Source organism: Paramisgurnus dabryanus, chromosome 12 (genome assembly GCF_030506205.2).
Source record: "Paramisgurnus dabryanus chromosome 12, PD_genome_1.1, whole genome shotgun sequence".
Taxonomy (NCBI): Eukaryota; Metazoa; Chordata; class Actinopteri; order Cypriniformes; family Cobitidae; genus Paramisgurnus; species Paramisgurnus dabryanus.
In genome coordinates this window covers 31,346,364-31,359,592 of record NC_133348.1, presented here as the reverse complement: position 1 = coordinate 31,359,592, position 13,229 = coordinate 31,346,364, and the positions used below count along the sequence as shown (strand labels likewise).

Below are 13,229 nucleotides of genomic sequence, written 5' to 3'. Positions count from 1 at the left end.
AAGTTATTAAGTTCTCCTTGGTCAAGCTGTGGTTTTTTAATCAGCGGTTTAATAACTGCTAGTTTGAAAGCTGTTGGAACGTATCCTATTTCTAGCGATGAGTTAAAGATATTTAGTACCGTGTCGGACACTACATGAAATACCTCTTTAAGTAGTTTTGTGGGAACGGGGTCTAATATACAGGACGATGATTTGGATGATGTGACTAGTTTAGCGAGCTCATCTATTGTAGTAGGTTTAAATGAATCAAGATGTTCGTATGGTAGTCTAGTGTTAAGTGAACTAATGGGTAGAGTGGTGGCTGCCTGGGTAGCTACGATGTTTTCCCTAATAGCCGAAATTTTGTTAGAAAAGAAGTTCATGAAGTCATTACTATTGTGTTGAAGTTTACTATTGGTTTCTGTTTGTTCTTTGTTTCTAGTCAGTTTCGCAACTGTGCTAAAGAGGAAACGAGGGTTATTATGATTCTCATTTATAAGCTTGCTAAGATATGTAGATCTGGCGGTTTTAATAGCCTGTCTGTAGTGTTGAACACTCTGTTTCCATGCTGCACGCCATACTTCTAACTTTGTGCTTCTATAATTTCTTTCCATTTTTCTAGCTGCCTTTTTAAGGGCTGCGGTGTGATGGTCATACCATGGAGCTGGCGGTTTTTCTTTGAATCTCTTTTTTCGAATGGGAGCAACGGCATCCAATGTGTTAGAACAGACATTGTTTAGGTTTTCTATTACAATATCTAGATCGTCACAGTTATCTGCTACATGTTTCATTTGGGACAGGTCTGGAAGAGTGCTAATAAAACTATCTTTAGTGGTGGAAATTATTGTTCTGGCTAGTCGGTAGCATGTTGTGGATTGAGTGATCCTATCTAGAAGTACAGTGTATGACACAAGGTAATGGTCAGAAACTGCATCACTCTGAGGTGATATTTAGACGTCATTAATATTGAGTCCGAGTGACAGAATTAAGTCTAATGTGTGCTTACGAGTATGCGTTGGCCCTGTCACGTTTTGTCTAATATTGAGAGAATTTAGAACATCTATAAACGCACGTCCTAATGCGTCTTTTGGGTTATTCACATGGACATTAAAATCACCAACAATAAGAGCTTTATCTACAGTGACTACAAGCTCAGATAGGAAATCTGCTATTTCTTTAAGGAAATCTGCATGGTGGCCCGGTGGTCTATAGATTGTCGCTAAGGCAAAAGAGAGCTGTTTGTGGTTACGATCAGTTATTTCCATAACAACATTACTTCAAATGATTTAAATTTTAGCTCAGATTTTTGGTTTACTTTAAAAATTGTGTTGTATATTGTAGCTACACCACCCCCTCTCCCCTTTAATCGAGGTTCATGTTTATAATAATAGTCTTGTGGGGTGGATTCATTTAAACTAATGTAGTCGTCTGCTTTAAGCCAGGTTTATGTTTAACAGAGTGCATCTAAGTTTTGGTCTGTAATTATTTCATTGACAATAGGTTCTTTATTGGTAAGCGATCTAATGTTAAGAAGGCCGAATTTTAACATTCGAGATTCATCTGTTAATGTATTGTTTTATAATTTTATATTAAACAGATTTGTACCTGATGTAACAAGCGGTGCCCTGTATTTATTTGTTCGGGGAACAGATACAGTTGAAGTGTGCTGATATTTCGGTAAGATTGACTCGAAGTGCTGGGTTATAAGTGGTCTTGACATATCACGGCAGCTAACAGATGGACGGTTAAGCCGATCCATCTGTATCCTGACCTGGGCCCTGGATAGTCAGACTATATCAGAATTAAGACTATTGATCAGATTTCTAGTGAGTATAGCACTTCCTTCCGACGACGGATGAAGGCCATCTCGGGTTAGGAGGAATGGTCTTCCCCAGAAATGCTTCCAATTGTCTATAAACCCTACATTATGCTGAGGGCACCACTTTGACATCCATCCATTGAGAGACACTAATCTACTATGTGTTTCATCTCCCCGGTAGGCGGGGAGGGGGCCAGAGCATATTACATTGTCTGACATTGTTTTTGCAATTTCACACATCTCTTTAATAGTATCTTTGGTGATTTCCGACTGGCGGAGCCTGGTGTCATTTGTGCCGGCGTGAATAACAATCTTAGAAAACTTCCGCTTAGCATTAGCCAGCACTTTAAGTTTGGATCTAATGTCAGACGTCCCGGTATACTGTCGACTATGGTGTTTGGTGCCTCAATGTTAGTGTTCCTGAGTATAGAATCTCCAATGACCAGGGCACTTTTAAAAGCACTTTTAAAAGGTGTTTCAGCTCAATTAGAAATTGCCGTAACGTTATGGGTCTTAGAAGGACGCCTTATATGACTATGCCGCCTGACAGTCACCCAGTTTGACCTCCGACTTGACTCTGATGTCGGAACCGAGCCATGTGTATTTTGATAAACACTATGCGCGCTCGATACAGTATTTGTAATATTTACATTAGCATCTGATGTCGGAACCAAGCTATTAGTCTTTTCGCTCGATAGATTATTTGCAACAGTAACATTAGCGGTTTTGCTATCCTCAACTAGCGTTCGGATGCGCGATTCTAGTTCAGCAACCTTCTCAGTTAACCTTAATACTTCAGTACACTTAGTGCATGTAAACCCCACTATGCTAACAGCAGAAGCTAAACTATACATGTGGCAAGTAGTACATGTTACAATAACAAGCGGAGTCTTACCGCTTTCATGCTGGGCGATGGCGTCTTCGTTTACCTGAACGCGGTCCCCGGAGCTGCATCGCGTGGGGTGTTTGGTTGTGACACGCCTCAGTCGCCTGCAAACGTCTGGGGCCAGGGTGATGTGGGGCATGCTGAATCTGCGAAGGCCGGGCAGCGGTTCCTCCACAGCTTCCCGATCGCTTTCCTGTTGGGCGATGTTGATTGAGAAGGACTTCTTACAGACCAAAAACGCCATAGTAAACGCACAAGCTGCACATGAAACACAGAATCACAGCCAGATTTTAGACAGGTCTTTTTAATGGGACACGTGATATATTGTTACATACCCTAGTATTATTATTAATATGTTAGTAGTAGTAGTAGTAGTAGTAGTAGTAGTAGTAGTAGTAGTAGTATGGTAGTATGTTAGTGTTAATAGTACAGTGTTTCCCACAGGATTTTGAGAGACTTGTGGCGGTGATGATGTCACACGCTAATTAGCATATACACTCACCGGCCACTTTATTAGGTACACCTTACTAGTACCGGGTTGGACCCCATTTTGCCTTCAGAACTGCCTTAATCCTTCATGGCATTGATTCAACAAGGTACTGGAAACATTCCTCAGATATTTTGATCCATATTGACATTATAACATCAAGCAGTTGCTGCAGATTTGTCGGCTGCACATCCAGGGCACGAAGCTCCCGTTCCACCACATCCCAAAGATGCTCTATTGGGTTGAGATCTGGTGACTCTGGAGGCCATTTGAGTACAGTAAACTCATTGTCATGTTCAAGGACCAGTCTGAGATGATTGCACTTTATGACATGGCACGTTATCCTGCTGGAATTAGCCATCAGAGGATGGGTACACTGTGGTCATAAAGGGATGAACATGGTCAGAAACAATACACGATGCTCAATTGGTACTAATGGGCCCAAAGTGTGCCAAGAAAATATCCCCCACACCTTTACAACACCACCACCCGCCTGAACCATTAATAGAAGGCAGGATGCATCCATGCTTTCATGTTGTTGACACCAAATTCTGACTCTTCCATCTGAATGTCGCAGCATAAATCAAGACTCATCAGACCAGGCAACGTTTTTTCAACTTCTACTGTCCAATTTTGGTGAGCCTGTGTGAATTGTAGCCTTAGTTTCCTGTTCTTAGCTGTCAGGAGTGGCACCCGGTGTAGTCTTCTGGTGCTGTAGCCCATCCGCCTCAAAGTTCGACGTGTTGTGCGTTCAGAGATGCTCTTTTGCATACCTCGGTTGTAACGAGTGGTTATTTGAGTAACTGTTGCCTTTCTATCAGCTCGAACCAGGCTGGCCATTCTTCTCTGACCTTTGGCATCAACAAGGCATTTGTGCCCACAGAACTGCCACTCACTGGATATTTTCTCTTTTTCTGACCATTCTCTGTAAACCCTAGAGATGGTTGTGCGTGAAAATTCCAGTAGATCAGCAGTTTCTGAAATACTCAGACCAGCCCGTTTGGCACCAACAACCATGCCACGTTCAAAGTCACTTAAAACACCTTTCTTCCCCATTCTGACGCTCGGTTTGAACTGCAGCAGATTGTCTTGACCATGTCTACATGCCTTAATGCATCGAGTTGCTGCCATGTGATTGCATTAACGCGCAGTTGGACAGGTGTACTTAATAAAGTGGCCGGTGAGTGTATGTGACGTCATCACGCGTTTGCCTTTGATCGAGTGTTGGCACCTGAAATATGTTTCACTTATACTCTTTGATCTGTCACGTTACATTGCATTTTAACACAACTGATTGATATTTTTACATATTATCAGTTCTGTTGTCAGACATAAAATGAGTAGACTATAGCCCTATTCGGATGGGATTAGTTTTATGGTTGTAGATGGCGTAATGTAATTTTACCACAGGACGTCTGTAATATTGATGGTCAATTCAGACGGGATTAGAAATCTCAGTAAAACATTCAGAAGTGGGAAGGGTAACTCGATTGCGCAGCAGTTCACCTCTCTCGTCGTCATGTGCACATTACCTTGCTTCCTGATATCAACATGACACAGACGAGAAAAACTTGAAACACTGTGTTTAATTTCAGTTTAGGGAGAACGTCAGAACTTCAGGGAGAACGTCAACCATCCTTTCCAAAGAGACTTAAACCGAGGTCCTGACTCTCTGTGGTTGTTAAAAAACCCAGGATGTCTTTCGAAAAAGAGTAGGTATGTGTGCCATGGCATCTTGCCCAAACTTGCCCATTGGCCTACGAATCTTCCCCTCATTTACTGATCGGCTATATCACTCTGTCTCCTCTCCACTAATAAGCTGGTGTGTGGTGGGCAGGTGGATGCTGCACAATGGTGGTGGTCATGGGCGGACTGGGACAAAAAAATCGGCTCTGGCATTTTGGACCAGACCGGCCCCTCATTGGATAACGTTTTTCGTCTTTGGTCTCTTGAATGTGTACCAACCATGACATAAACCAAGTTAAACCTGAGGCTTTGACTCTCTGTTCTGATCTGAAGGTAAAGATCTCTCACTAAATTTTATGAATCATTATAGAGAACAAATGAATTCACTGAAAGCTACCAGAACAGCCAAAAATTGTAACCAAAGGTGTGGAAGAACGTTAACATGAGAAGGAAACACAGGTCTATTTATGGATACACTCTCAGAAATAAATGTACAAAAGTTGTCACTGGGATAGTATCCTTTCAAAAAGGTACACCTTTGTGCCCAAAAGGTGCATATTAGTACTTCAAAGGTACATATTGGGAATTCAAATATACATATTTGTACCTAAAAGATACATATTTGTACCTAAATGGTACATATTAGGACCTTTTTTAAAGGGGACTGCCCCATTGACAGCTTTGTACCTTTATTTTTGACAGTGTACACTGTTTTTGGATATACTTTCCAAAGCTAGTTTTGTCTAAACAAAAGGGAACAAATGAAACATAATCACAAAATCTCTTTTTCAAAAAAAAAAAAAAAAAATCAAGCTAAAAAACTGTAGTAGCTTTAATAAGATTTTTAAAAATTTTATTAACACAAACTTAGCCCTAAATGTCATTTCATTACTTGTGATAACAGTTCTGCCTTCTTGTGAATTCTTCTTCTAATTGAATCTACAATTTACACACATTTATACTTTATCTTATACTATATGCTATAAACATTTATTGTTTCTACTTGCCTGGCTGACAGTCAATGCAGTAAGTGTTACATGGCAGATAATCTAAATGTCACTTTTAAATTAAAACGGTTAAATTGACCTAAAGTTAAGTAGTTTGCATCACTGGATTTGCTAACTGTCTGTGTTTTTAATATAAGGATACATTTTCTGTAATGCAGCTTTGAAACAATATGCACTCATGTGTTAAGCACTATAGGGCTTATTCGCAAACACTGAAAAGTAGCTAACCGCGGCCATATTGTTGACATGACATCTGTCCTGTCCCAAGCCGCACATAGATTTGAGTTGAGGGGAGCAGTAGCCTAATGGCTTCATCTCGTCGGTATCAAGAGAAGATAAGCTTGATTGGTGTGGACCCATATCAAATAGACCCAATAGCCTTAAGTAAAGATCCGTCCTTATCGGTCATACAGTATCCGTATACATCAGGGCCGTTCACATTATAACGTTAACTATAACGATAACTATATTAGCGTCCACATCACCAAACGATACGTTTATGCTAATTCGCTTACGGCACTCGCGCAAATCACTTGCCTTTAATATTGCTTGTTATAAAAACTTTTGCAGATGTCCTAAACACGCTAAGTTTCGCGTAACTCTAAACAGTGAATCTAATAGTTTGTGTAATCTCTTACCTTAGTGAATGTAATAGTTTGTGTAATCTCTTACCTTTTGGCATAACAGTTAGTTAATGTAATAGAATAAAAAGCATTACATAGTCAATCTTCACAGCAACTGCAGGTAATTTTATGTTATAGACCTCAGCAATGAGCTTCACTGTCATTTTAAGTGCTCATGCACTTGAAGTTCAAATAGATTTGATTGGCTATCAATGGTTTATCCTTCATCAGGTGGGAAAAATCGCTCAAAAAGTGATCAAACGATGTCGTTCATTGTGTCTGTATCGTTATAGTTTTGGTGTGAGCTCCGCTATTCTCTTTAAAGGAATAGTCTACCCTTTTGCCATATTAAACTATGTTATTACCTCAACCTAGATGAATTAATACATACCTATCTTTTTTCAATGCGTGCACTGTACAGTGCGTTGTGAATGTGTTAGCATTTAGCCTAGCCCCATTCATTCCGATGGTACAAAAAAAGTTTTATTTTGTGGCACCATACTTACTGGTATAACTCCTCATGTAACAGTCTTTAAATAGGGAAAACACGGAAGTGTTTGGTGGCTTCCCTGTTTGGTACCACTTACTATGGCCGGTCAAAAACAATAATATATAGATTAAAAAAAGTGTCAAAATAGCTCCCACGGCCCACCAGGAAAATGCCCGGTATGCCAAATGGCCAGTCCACCCATAGTGGTGTTGAGGAGAATCCCCCATTCATATGTAAAGCGCTTTGAGTGCCGCAGAAAAGAGCTATATAAATGTAACAAATTAATTCAATAAAAAAATAAAATAAAAGGCTTTTTAAGAAAAAGAAACTGTGAATAATTTTACTCACATTGTGAAACTCAAGTGATGGACGTGTCTGCAAAGATGAGTTATGGTTTGTTGATCGGTTAAGATTCAGATTCAGTTAATAAAGTGCTGATAAAGTGTTCAACATGAGTTATAGCAGAGAATATCGATACAACAGGTCATGAATAGATTATTGTGTTCCCTGCTTATATAATCCCCACTTACTATTTTTAGAGGCGTTTTACTCCTTAGTATGAATCACACCACTCTCTCTCTCTCTCTCTCTCCTACGTCTCTTTCTCCCTCACACTTTCTTCTCTTCAGCCTGTGACTCATTCAGTAGTTTTATAACAGGGCGCTATTTATGGACGAATCATTTGATTGGCACATTCGTATGTAAATGACTGTTTTCCACTCGCATTTAAATACAATAAGGTGATACTTTGCCATGTACTTGGAAATACAGGAATCCGGCAGGTGTTACCAAATCACGCAGGCGTGTAATTCATTTAGGTGAAGTGTGTAATTTTGGGGGCCATACAACTAGTCCTGCTCACACCATTTGTTGCAATACTTAAACAAAAAAACAGTTTTTTTCACACCAGCTGTAGTAGTGGCTCAACATTTACTACACTATGGCACATCACCTTTGGTTAATATACACAGAAATGAACAAGAGAGTCCCACTTTACTTCTAATTTACTTTCTCACTATGCTTTCCCAGTTTCAACTACTTGAAACATTAAGCCAGTTCGAAATCCTCTCACACTGAAGTTATTACTAAAATGAAAATCTGTGCGAAATATGTAATCTCTCTGTCTCTGCACCTGTCACATCTCCTCCTGATAACGCTTCATTTTCTCTTAAATATAACTTCGATTGTTCCTCTGTTTCCATTCTAGCGGCAGTGACATATACACCTGGTTACAAAAAGACTCCTCCGCCTGTACCTCCACGCTCCACCACAAAGCCGCTGATTTCCGTAACGGCACAGAGCAGCACAGAATCGACCCAGGACGCTTACCACGAAGGCCGACTGTCGCGCGGAGGGCTTTGGGCACCGGACAGCCTCGGACGGGGTATTTACCACTCCACCGACAGTCTGGACAGCGCTAAGGCCGTGACCCTAGCGATGGAGAGCGCAGGGGCCAAGCGACTCACATCTGCGGGGAGCTACAGCTCGGTGCAGACCTGTGATAAAGCCATCTTGGTGTCCAAAGCCGAGGAATACCTCAAGACTCCCCGCTCGTCCATCGGGATACAGGTCGGACTGCTTTTGATGGTTATACACACATAATCGTACAAACAAAGCTATCTTTGTGGACCTTTCACTTGAACTTAATTATAGCCATAACGTTACAAAAACGATTCAATTATATATATATATAAATAGACAAGCAAACATACAGTACATAAGGACGATTGGGGGCTTCTTTTTTCACCCACGTAACCTCAGTCAGTTATGGTTTTATTGTGAACCCAACTGCTTCGTGTCTCGCCTGGAGTCCAAAAATATCCAGCGACGTGATTTAGTCATCCATAAAGTGCACACAAAGACTCCTCATATAGCCAGATTCGGGGGCTGTAAGGATGAGATTGCAGATTGACCCTGAACAACAAAGATTAATGATGCTGCTTCTCTCTGCGGACCTGACCAACAGCCAGATGCGGCACACAGCTGTCCATGTGACAGAAATATTACACCTATAAAGCTTTAGAGATCATTACCATTCAGTATCACATCTGCTGATTCTGAATATTTTAAAGACTTGTTTAGCAATATCTGGAATTTGAATTACTAATAATTCAGAAATTCATCTTTTTTGTTAAGGCTAAATACTCACCCCCTTGAATTGATTTTGAAATACTTTGAATTGCGACTGCTAATAGGATTTTTCTCTCCCCTCTACTGCTTTTCTACATCTGCTCTGTGATTGGTTGGCGCAGTTCGCTCTTGTCAGAGCATCATTCATTATGAGATGATTTAGTGATATTATTAAACATGAATGTATTTGAGATCTCATTGCTGAACTGCTCATACTAAGCCAACTGGAACCAGAATTAGGCTGTGATGTAGGGTTTTGTCACAGACCTTGAAAATTGCAGCCTGAATGTAGCAAGGGTACGGCTTTATTCATATATTTGTATGCTAAGGAGATGATAAAATCACAGTTGAGCAGGTTTATCTAGGAGGGCTGTCCTGTAGTAAGAGTTATTCAAATTAATTTGGTTAAGAAAGTTTTTCTACAGTCGCAATGGAAAGGATGTATGTGTGCCCTTAACCTGTTGTTTTCCCTTATGAGTTTGTTTGGATTAACACTTCCATTATTAAGCCCCAAGCGCAGCAGGTGTAACCTTTTTATTTGATCTAGTAGGTTTTTTTTTGTGCTGGGCAAAGATTCATCGTACCGAGCCCCTTAGGTGACATTGGAGAAAAAAATCGAAAGTTTAGTTTCATGTGCTCACGTAAAACTTTTATGTGTAGTTTTACATGCGCACGCGAAACTAAACTTTATTTAATTTTTGCTCCATGTCCCCTTAGGGGCTCCGTATCATTGCGATTAATCGCATACAAAATAAAAGTGCATTTTTGCAAAATATATGTATATGTGTGTGTGTGTGTGTGTGTGTGTGTGTGTGTGTGTATGTGTGTGTTTGTGTATACTGTGTGTAATTGTTATGTATAATTAAACACACATAAATATATACATTTCAGAACTCATTTTTATTTATATATCCATATATATCCATTTTTTGTTATATAAATATACAGTATAAACATGTACATGTTTCTTAAATACGTACATAAATGTGTATATATTTATTTTTATACCACGGGTCTGTTGAATGCTTTACTCTGATTGGCTGATAGATGTTCCCGTGTTGATTATTTTTATATAAAACAGCACCCCCTAACTTGTCAAGTTTTTCCAAAAATAATGCACACCGTCTTTGTGTCGTACCGCATTAACACCTTGGGTGTGCATTACTTTCAACAGCTCATTGTCAATTATTCTTCATATATACATAATAATTACACACAATGCACACTCATGTATTATGCAAAAATTCACTTTTTTGTATACGATTAATCGCGATTTACTTTTTTCTATCAATCTTCTACCGTTGGCTGGGAATCTATGGCAGCTTATACCAATGTACATGTGAAAAGTTGTACAATTTAACTCTCCAAATTCTATCAAAGGATCAGAGTTGCCCTGACTTTTATCTAGACTGATACTGGATTTTACCAATACTGATAACTAAGTGGGTCCATGCTTGCCGATAACCGATTAATCGACCGATAGTTTTTAAACTGGATACTTAAAATGGATAAATAATGGATAAAAGTAACCACCTGGATATAAACTAATGCAAATCGGTAGGGATGCACCGATACCACTTTTTTGGAATACGAATACGAGTACGAGTACTTGCATTTCAGTACTTGCCGATACCGATACCGAGTACTTAATAAAAAACATGATTTAAATTTACAGGTAACAGCTTTAGTCATATAATTTAACAAAGAAACAAGGGACTAGTTTTCCAGTTTGTTGTAAACGCTGCCTCTTTGGACCACACAAGAGGCATTAACCCCTTACACGCCGCTCAAACATAGACATTTCTCAGACCGTGGTATCGATCCCTGGTATCGGGGGACTTTTAACGAGTACGAGTACTTTAGAAAATGTGGTATCGAGGCCGATACCCGATACCAGTATCGGTGCATCCCTACAAATCGGTGGTAACAATCATGACATTAAACATTTGGGTTGGATTTATCTGCATGTATTTTTGTGTAACTGTTTGAGGTACTGCTAATATTAGGATCCGGACAAACTAAGGTTCCTGCTGTTGTTTCTCTGCTAATGCAGCATGTAGTCAGCAAATTAATTACTTCATAATGAGAGGAAGCAAGGATGCAACTCAGAAACTCTATCGGCATGCGTTGATCTACCAATGAACTATCGATGCTGATTAATCGGCAAAACCGATTATCGGTCTACATCTACTTTTATCTACTGTTTATTTTATACCATTTGAACAATTGGGTCTAGAAACTAAATGTCTTTCTATAAATCTTTCCAAATCATGCCAAGTTCAGTGATGCTGATGATTTAAATTTCCATTTGATCTGATTGTTCCAATTCCTGAAGTAGTTCTGCTTACCTATTATAATCTATGATACCAATCTTTTGCATTTTATGTTTTTTGTTAAACACCGATTATTCTATGAATGCCAAATGAGAAATATCTTGACTATGTTGTGAAAATGCATATTAAAGTGAATCTTTGCATAGGAAAGCAAGTCCTCAGGACATCATACGTGTAAAGTAGATGTTTGGGTACCCGAACATCCAATGGTCAATTGTTAAATTAAAGTTGAATCTGCTCATATCTTAGTCTTTGGATTATAGTTAAAGCAGTGTATATGATGCCAGGGATGTGCCACACAGCTGTATTTCAAACAATACTAATTTCTGTATTCTTTTTAATCTCTGCTTCAGGTGGAAGCGGCCACTGACTCTGAAACGGACAGTAAAGGTCTACCGCAGTATCAGTCCGTGGGCATCCAGGTGGAGGATGAGAAGCGGTACGTTTACTGATTTACAGGACATTTGATCTACAAAAGGACCAGAGATTTTACTGTTTTTGGATCAGTGGATGCTTCAATGTTTTATAAGTTTGAGTGCCACCTAGTGGATAATAGCGGAAATATGGCCATAAAAACTTGTCATTGGCAGGGAAGCGTTTTCTCTTAATTGATGAGATAACTTGTCAACAGCGGGGAAAGAGTTAAAGTCCCCCTGTAGTTGATAATTTTATCAGTTAAAATTTATCTTAGAGCAACATAATAGCACAGTGGTTTTCAATCTTGTCCTAGGGGACCCACTGTCCTGCACGTTTTGCATGTCTCCCTTATCTAACACACCTGATTCAGATCATCAGCTCATTAATCGAGAGATCCATGAACAGAACTGGGTGTGTCAGTTAAGGGAGACATACAAAATATGCAGAGCTGTGGGTCCCCTAGGACAAGATTGAAAACCACTGTAATAGCATATGTAAAAGTTTTCCCATGAAAGTAATTTTTTAGTGCTTTAAAACAGCTTGAATGTAACTACACCTTTGCCTTGTTAGTATACGTGGGTCTATGAATATGCAAATTAGTCCCCACCTCTATTCAATCACACAGCTCGGACCATAAATATGAATATACGAATTAGTCCCACCTACACTCTTTCACACCGCCTCCTACCATGGATATATATGTAAATAGATGCATTCGGCTGTTTCAGATACATAACTGCCAAATCCAGTTATGCTGGGTTAACACCAACCGCGTTTCCGGCGGATTTTCAAAATCGCGTCTACCGCGCCTAGTTTGCCGCGTGAACAGTTTGAATGCATTCACGCGTGTAGAGCGAAGTAGACGCGTGGAAAAAGCAAGCATTTGATGCGCGTCAGAGGCAAAATCCGCTTCTTGTGGGAGGGGCAAGTGCTATGCAGTTGTCTGTTTGCAGGATGGCTGATGTTGATTGTGCATTAATCGAGAGAGATACCGGTTTGTATTTAGTCACCTTACTATAGGGGGAAAATAAATGGCGCAGGTCGATAAATGTCACATGACTCAAAAGTGAAATGTGTATTTACAACTTACCAGGTTGCCCAATGTCCTTACTGACACTCTTCCACACGAGGTCCTTTTTATTCCTGTCTCTATAGAAATAAGAATTCGCGTCAAATGCAAAATGCACAAAAAGCACCATTCGCGCATACCGCGCACAGCGCTCAATCCGCGCCGCATGACCTCCAGACGCGCGTCAACGCGTCTTCACATTGACTTAACATTGAAATCGCTTGCCGCCTCTACCGCGTCTGGTGTAAACGCAGCATTACACACAATGCATACATGAACTGCGCATTTCATTTTTGAAAAAAT

The 13,229-nt window shown here is 39.9% G+C and overlaps 1 protein-coding gene across 3 annotated transcripts in view; it reads left to right on the top strand.

Moving 5' to 3' along the window:
- The window catches only part of dlgap2b (discs, large (Drosophila) homolog-associated protein 2b), a 171,473-nt gene that overhangs the window by 147,273 nt on the left and 10,971 nt on the right, over positions 1 to 13,229 (top strand). For all 3 annotated transcript variants that reach the window (XM_065268747.1, XM_065268746.1, XM_065268750.2), the window contains 2 exons: positions 8,185 to 8,546; positions 11,794 to 11,879. In XM_065268747.1, the coding sequence (XP_065124819.1) occupies positions 8,185 to 8,546; positions 11,794 to 11,879 (448 nt within the window). The remainder of the gene's footprint in view (positions 1 to 8,184; positions 8,547 to 11,793; positions 11,880 to 13,229) is intronic.